This window comes from Eptatretus burgeri, chromosome 17, assembly GCF_056783735.1.
Source record: "Eptatretus burgeri isolate ZD-2024b chromosome 17, Ebu_testis_v1, whole genome shotgun sequence".
Classification (NCBI taxonomy): Eukaryota; Metazoa; Chordata; class Myxini; order Myxiniformes; family Myxinidae; genus Eptatretus; species Eptatretus burgeri.
The window spans coordinates 24,144,969-24,152,791 of NC_140977.1; the positions used below are offsets into that span (position 1 = coordinate 24,144,969).

The 7,823-nt window shown below is 43.4% G+C and overlaps 1 protein-coding gene across 1 annotated transcript in view; it reads left to right on the forward strand.

Annotated features, from left to right (window-relative positions):
• Positions 1 to 7,351, forward strand: part of KDM1B (lysine demethylase 1B) — a 34,581-nt gene extending 27,230 nt beyond the window's left edge. Inside the window, exons 18-20 of the mRNA XM_085863081.1 lie at positions 966 to 1,085; positions 2,745 to 2,894; positions 6,148 to 7,351. Coding sequence (XP_085719207.1) covers positions 966 to 1,085; positions 2,745 to 2,894; positions 6,148 to 6,228 — 351 coding nt within the window. The 3' untranslated portion in view covers positions 6,229 to 7,351. The remainder of the gene's footprint in view (positions 1 to 965; positions 1,086 to 2,744; positions 2,895 to 6,147) is intronic.
• The last annotated feature ends 472 nt before the right edge of the window (positions 7,352 to 7,823 follow it).

Sequence of the window (7,823 nt, forward strand, 5' to 3'; positions counted from 1 at the left end):
TGATGCCCTGCTCAGTGTTCAGGTGTATACTTAAATTTAATTAAGATAAAGATTGTAAATGTCGAATAAATAAAGTGTCTTTTACACCACCCTATCGTACATGTTGCATTAGTTCTTCTTGCCTATTGTTTGTGTCCTTTATGATGTCCTTAAAAACAGTAAGTTAGTTTCCTGTTGGGAATGATTTTCAATTTTGTTTCACTGTCAGACAGGCAGACAGAGTACATTTTTTTTTTTTAATCTCATACCTCTGCACATGCACGATCAGGCCGCATTCAGAGACGAGGTGCAGTAAAACGACAAACTTATCTTCCGATTCATGTTCCGATTTGTGTTCAAAATATAACATTCAGTTTAAATGAGGTTTTCCTCGATCATAGACTCATAAGACGGACGGACGGACGGACGGATGGACGGACATTAACCAATTGCTTAACCCCGCTTTTCGATTTGCATGCGCGGGGTAAAGAGGGAAAAGCATATTAAAACGTCAAACATCAATGTAGTTTTCAAAATTTCTTTGTTTCGAAGATTTTGGTGCAAGGCTGCTTATCTGTGCATGCAGAGAGACCACACGGAGGTTTAACGAGACCGCTGTACGTGATTATAGACCGACTGTGAGGATGCTTTGGGCCGTTAACTGAAATTGTTTGCAGTGTTGAATGTTTTAAATCTCAAAGAAGTCATTGAATTGGTAACCGTTTGAAAATTCCTTTCAAAATGGCCTCCAGACAGATTTGCCCGTCGCAGAGTATTGTTGTGATGGTGCAGACCAACTCGTTCTGGTGCTTCTACCTCTGGGTTAAAGGAATCCAAAGGTCAAAAATATACCTTTTAAAGGAAGCAGAATGTATATGCCTAGGTGACACTTGCTGATGATAAAGCCAATATGTCGGGCATTTTTGTGATGTGGATAGCAGTTCCTTGTACACTCGAGTGATTTGAAGACCGTTTGTCGTGTACAGGGTGGAACTGTGCTCGTCGGCGAAGTGAGCGGTGCGGCATGCTGTGCCCTCGACCCCCTGTCCGACGGACAAGCTCTGGGCTTGTGTGTGCAAGCTCTCAGGGAAGCGTTTCCTGGCAAGGTGCACTCAGACTACTTTAAGTTAATCATTTCCTCAACCTCCGGTTCATGTTCCTGCTTTTTATACGCCTGATATATATATATATATATATATATATATATATATATATATATATATATATATATATATATATATATATATATATATATCGGGGCGTATTATGTGATACCGGTCGTCCGTCCGTCCGTCCGTCCGTTCCTGTCCGCACTCGAACTCCCAAAGTTTTCAACTTTCACATTTCATATTTGGTACATAGGTACAGACTGTGGAGACGGTGTGTCGCGACATATGTTCATCATCTAAAGTGGTTGCCATGGCAACCAGGATGCTGTTTTCCATGTAGTAGCACAATTCTGTATATACCTTCTTGTTCAGGTGTATATTGTGCTTACTTGAGCTCTTGTTACCATTGCCATCATTTAAATGGCTTCTCCTGTCATCCGTCTTTTGTAATGTTACTAACGTGTTCACGCAAGCTTTTCTTTTGTGCATCGACATCTCGTTTGACCTCTCATTTGGCATTGAGGATGATTAAAGTTATCGGCAAAGCTTTGAACATATCACCCATGGCCAGCGAGGGCAAAACAACGACGCTTCACCCACTCGGCCACCAAGCCGCTAATTTCTTCCGGCAAACTGCTTCAGTATTTTGATACGATTCCAATTTAAAAAGCACCAAAAGAAGAAATCCATGTGTATGGCAAGAACCAATCGACCGTCGGGGCTTGTGGGGCAATCGCCACTCCCCCATCTCCTCGATTATTTTGATGAAACCGCTAAATTTGCCCCTTCCTTTGTTTTTTTGGGGGGTTTTTTTTTGTAGAGTCCAAACTTTTTTTAAAATTAAAGAAGACTGATGGGAAATGCAAATAAACGTTATTGCAGCAACAAAATAGACATAACAAGAAAGCATCTCAAAATGCGAAGTCCATCCGCATCTGCTTTATTCATGAGTTTTCTCTATATTCTCATAACAAAGGGGTTGTTGAAAATTTGATGACAAAAGCTCAAATCGTAAACGAGAAAGCGTCTCAAAATGCAAGCGGACAAAATATAGAAACACGGAAGCGTTTAAAATAAATAAATAAATAAATAAATGAACTGCTGTCTTGCACTGTGTGGTGGATGGCCAAATAAGGGCTATTTCTGCTTACTGTGATGTTTTCCTTTGACATTTTCACCCAATTATTTATTAGTCTTCTCCAGATTCTCACAATAAATGTTTGTTAACAATTTGATGACAAGAGCTGAAATAGTAAAAAAAAAAAAAAAAAAGTGGCCTGGACAGAAACACAAAGACGGACGTGCACCGATTGCAAAGCCCTGTCTCCCACTGCGTGGACGGATGGATGAACCAGAATGGTTTCCAACAATGGATTATTTTCCCATTTCTATTGTGCCTTGAATATTTTATGTTGTTTAAGATTTCAAATACTGATTAAAAAAAAAAAAGAGAAAAATTTAATCGCTAAAAGTGAGACGTCGGAATTGAGATTTGTTTTTTTAAACTTTATTTTACCAAGAACTTGTGACAGAGTGCACCAAGATATCCACACAGGGTTATTAACTTGTATTACTATGATGAGCCATCCTTTTCAAAAGAAGCGATCACATGCTTGACCCACCCCCATCCCACCCTCTAACCCACCATCATTAAAGGTGCCTCAACCAACTCGTGGTTACGTGACACGGTGGGGTGGAGAGTGCTGGGGTGGTGCTGTGGGCTGTGCTCTGCGTCCAGGAGCAGATCCCCAAGTACCTGTATCCTTGGCACAGCCACTTGAAGGACGTCTCTTTTTTGCAGGAGAGGTGAGAGCTCAAACAAACGTCTCTTTAACCCCAAATTTCATATTTTGTTTCATTCTCTTATCTTTTTTTCAAAAAGACTAAAAAAAATTTCCTTTAATATTGCTTTTGCCGTGTAGGTTTAAAAATATGGCCCCTTTTACTACAACCTTAAGCCTGGTGTTGGCTTAACCGTTAAGGTGACTGGCTTAAGATTTTCGGGTCCTGAGTTGGAACTCCCTGTCCTGCCAGTAAAATAACACCAGGTGGGTTGACTCACCCTGTCATCCTCCCGAGTACCAGCTTTCTGGGAAGAATGAGCCACTTGAGTATCCAGCGTCGGAGTGGTGACCCATCCAGGATTTTACCCCATAACCAAGGAAAAACTGCCTTTGCAGCCCCATGCGTCTGAAGATGTGAAAGGATTGGTTCTTGTACTTCTCACGACAACGTCCAATTTGATTCTCCTATTCTTTCCTCATACTTGCATCCGCCACCGAAGGTGGATGGAGGCTATGTTTTCACCCCTGTCTGTTTGTTTGTCTGCTTGCTTGTTTGCCCTTGAGCAGGATATATCAACATGTGATGGACGGATTCGGACAAAACTTGGTGGACATGTGTGGAGTGTGAGAAAGCCGAATTGATTGGATTTTGGTGACGATCCGGATTCAAGAATGTTTCGAGTGATTCTTCACCATTGAGAGATCAGGCCAAAAACGATATGCAGCATGATATTTCGAAACGTAGTGGATGATTCGGACAAAACTTGATGGATGAGTTGGTTAACTGACAAGAACAAGCCGATTAGATTTGGGTTCAGGTGCAAATCCCAATCCAGCGTATCACTGGGATACAAAACGTAAACTGTTCAGCCTGGCGGAGGTGTGCGCTCTACCAAGTCCCTTTCTCGTTACAAACTGCCATTTTCTCCGATGTACTCTTTGTTTATCACTTTTTCCTCTGACTCTCTCTTTTTTTCTTTTTTTTTTCTCTCTTCATTTCCTCCTGTCATGCTACTCAAACTATCCTGTTCACAACACTTGAAGGATATTCCACCAAATGCTGGTGTAACATTCAAAGGAGCAATGTTAAAAATTATGAACATGGTTAGTTGGTGAGAGCTGATGGGAGGAATCCAAGGAAGCATACTCACGCATGAACAGTGTCGTTTGCGTTTGGCTCCGACTGACTATAAACCATCACTGATTCTCAGGAAGGATATTGTCAACCCGCATGCTGTCCTTGTACGGACGTTGAGCAGGATGTCCCATCTGCTTGCATTCGCTCATGGACGTTGAAGAGTTGACTCCAGTGCCTTTCACAATATGTGCCTGGTGTTGGCTTAATGGTTAGGGTGGCAGGCTTGGGATCCCATGGTCCTGAGTTCAAATTCTGCTTTTTCATTGAATTCATACCAGGTGGGGTTGACTCAGTCTGTCATCCTTCCGAGGTCGGCAAAACGAGTACCAGCTTGCTGGGATAATTGAGCCGTTCAAGTATCATGTGTCGGAGCGGCGACCCTTCCAGGATTGTGCCCAATAGCCAAGGAGACCGCTTTGGCAGCACCGCCGCTCTGGACAGAGTATGATCCCAACGGATGGATGGATGCCATGTGTCCTGGCACCAGGCCAACTTCCAGAATCCTGTCTAGTGCTGAGAATGGCAATGGCAAACTATTGTTTCAGTGGATTCGTTTTCGCTGTCTTTTTGTGTTTGATGTGCCAGCACGGGGGACAGCATGCCTGCATAACCTGCCCTCAAAAGCAGTCAAAATAAGTCCGTCCTTAAAACCACGTCTTCCGGTTCTGGTTCTGGGTTCCCTCGTGTCCAGACACCACTTCCTGTGTTCTGAGATGCTGTCGTCTTAAGCCGAGGATACGTGTTCCGGAGTTGCCTTGTAAAACTTTTTTTTGTTTGTTAATGGTTTGTTGTTAATTTGTTGATGTAATGTATTTGTACGTGTCGTTGAGTGGCCTTCACGTGTGCTTTTGTACTGGATTTGTACGTCCTTACCCAGGCCGCATGCTGTCGTGGGCCTCGTTCGGGTCTGTTGACGGGTTTCTTGCCCTACCTCTTATTCCTGTTCATTTGTTTCCCTGATCGTCCCACTGCCCCACTGTCGGTGCATTGCCTCTTTTCCCCTCTGTTGCCTCGTTCTTCCATGAGCCTCCGTTTCATGGAATGAACATTTTTACCCATGTACATGTTCATTATATTTTATTGTAACAGACTGTGAATAAACCAATCTCAGAATCTAAACCTGGTGTTGGCTTAGCGGTTAAGGTGGTGGCTTAAGGTCCTAGGATCCTGAGTTCAAGCCCCGTTGGCCGCTGAATTAACATAAGGGGGTTTACTCTGCCTGCAGTCCTTCCGAGGTCGGCAAAATGACTACCAGTGTAGCAGCCAAAAGGCTGCACACGAAGGGAAGGGAAATTGACGGATTGATTAAATCTGGTATTGGTGTGGTGCAGGCATGATGGGCCGGATGACCTCCTCCTGCACATAATTTCCTTGTAATCCTCGTAAACTTGTCCCTCTTCCATTGCGTTGAACTCTACTCCATTGCAAAGTGCAGACATGTTCTGTGTGGTGGGGGTAACAGGGAGAGGGGTGGTAGTTAAGGTAGGTTGGAAAGTTGAACCTTTAAACCACACCTGAATTTGATTGGCTAGGAGATGCATTTAACGTTTTTTTTTCATCTTCACCTATCTGTCCTCATGGTTTTTGATAGGTTTGGCTTCACCAGGGTGTGGTATATCAGGCTGGCAGGATGACTTAGGCCCTAGAGGTACAGACCCTCCCCTCCAAGCTGTCTAGCCTGGGTTTGAATCTTGGCCAGGTTATAAACTGTCATGCAGGGTGTTTTGTCGATGTGTGTGTCGTCCCTCGGATGGACGTCAAACTGGGTGTCCCGTCTCCTGGCATTAGTTGGTAGATGTTAAAAATCCCACGGTGTCCTTCGTGAAGAGTCGGTGAGCTATCCCCGGCAACCTGAACAAATTCAAAATTCCAGCCCTAACTGCTTGGTCGAGCAGCAGGCCTGGCCAACCGCATGTGTGCTGGAGGTCACATGATTTTTTTTTTTTTTTTCGATCCAACGCAAGTTGGCCAGAAGTTAGATTGATTACTTTCAACATTGAGTATTCTAAATGATCCCCAGTATTTCCCGGTGCACGCAAAAACTATTCCGTATGACTGCTGCCCCCATGCACACCCTGCACTGCTGCACCTACCCCCATAGTTTATAGCATCAGCATGTGGTTGTCGTGTGTTCCAGGCAACTGTCCCATGGCTTCCGGCCTCGGCAACTGCAGCCTGTGTGAGCGGCCTGAGGGAGGCTGTCAGGATGACCAATTGAGAGCAATGGAGAAACCCAGGATTCCTGATTCGATCGAATGAGTTTTTCACTTTTGGAAGAAGGTTGTAAAGGTTGATGGAATTTGGAGCTATTGTTGTTTTTCACATAGGCAGGTGAGAGTTTTTCAAAGTGAATATCCAAGTGTACTTAGATTTAAAGGCGGGAGAGCAAATACTCCAATAATGAAAGTTTGTCGTCTGGTTGGCGTAAATAATGTTTTTATTTTATTTATTTTTAGATTTTTATCCATCTTGGTCGAATGTGTTTATTTGTAATTAGCCCCCGTTGGACTTGGTCCGAAATGAGGGCTTATGGATTTGGTCTCGGTTTTCGTGTCCGTGCGTGTGTGCGTGCGTGCGTGTGCGTCCGCAAACATGAACTCGGACCGATTTTATTTGTACTTGGCAAAAAGACAACACATGATGGCATGCAAGTGCCCCTCACTTCATTTTGCGATCTGATCAAAGATGGTAGACTGGCAGCCATTTTAGTTGCACATGCATATGGGTAGCCCTTTAACTCCGTACAGCAAAGTTACTAAAACAACGGGGGCTATGACATTTTATGTCTTTTTTTTAACTTGTTGAATAACAACGTGGGAATTATCAGCTTTTAAGCCTGGTGTTGGTTTTGCAGTTAAGGTGGCTGGCTTGGAACCATAGGGTCCTGAGTTCAAGCCCCTGTCTGCTGTTGAATTAACACCAGGTGGGGTTGACTTGGCCTGTCATCCTTCTGAGGTCGGCGAAATGAGTACCAGTATACTGGGGTAATAACCATTCGGGGGAACCTCTGCATCGGAGTGGCGACCCGTTCAGGAGTGTACTCCTTGCCAATGAAACTGCCTCGGCAGCCCTGTGTGCCTTTACAGCGTGAAAAGAATGGTATTATTATTATTATATATTAATTATCAGTTTTAAGTTTCACTTCCCCAACTTAGCACCGACATTTTGTTGTGAGTATACAGTATTGCCAAATGTAAAGCTGTTGTTCTGTACACTAGTAATTTAACAATTTAGTTTTCACATTTCGTTATACATGTATGGTACTTGCATTGATTAATTAGATCGTTTCTACTGAGAAGCTGCTGCGTTTAACGTGTAAAAATAAACAAAGCATTCTCGCACCTGACTTTGAGCTTGATTATTTTGAGGCGGATGGATGTTCGTTTTGTTTTATAAAATGGGGCTTCACTCTGATGTTTGTTCATGGAATAATGACTCGTACATTATGAAAATTTCCCTTGTATTATTAGGCTTGTCCTTCCTGAGGAACTGGCCAGACTTTTGTCATTCGCCTGTGTGAGTCGGCATGCACATCGACTTTTAACAGGTGAGAAAAAACATTTTCTATGCCTACGCTGACAAAAATCACTGGAGGCATCTTGTTTTTGGGTTGTCCGTCCACAGCTGTCTGGCCACCCGTCCGTTCCCGTGCGTCCGTCATAGGTTTTCTTTACTGCGATAACTTAAGAACGGCTGAAAAGATCGAAGTAAAACTTTGTACAAGTATGTATAATGATGTAAAGATGAACTGATTACATGATCGGGGTGAAGAGGTCAGAGGTCCCATTCGGTAAAAATCATGTTACCATGCTA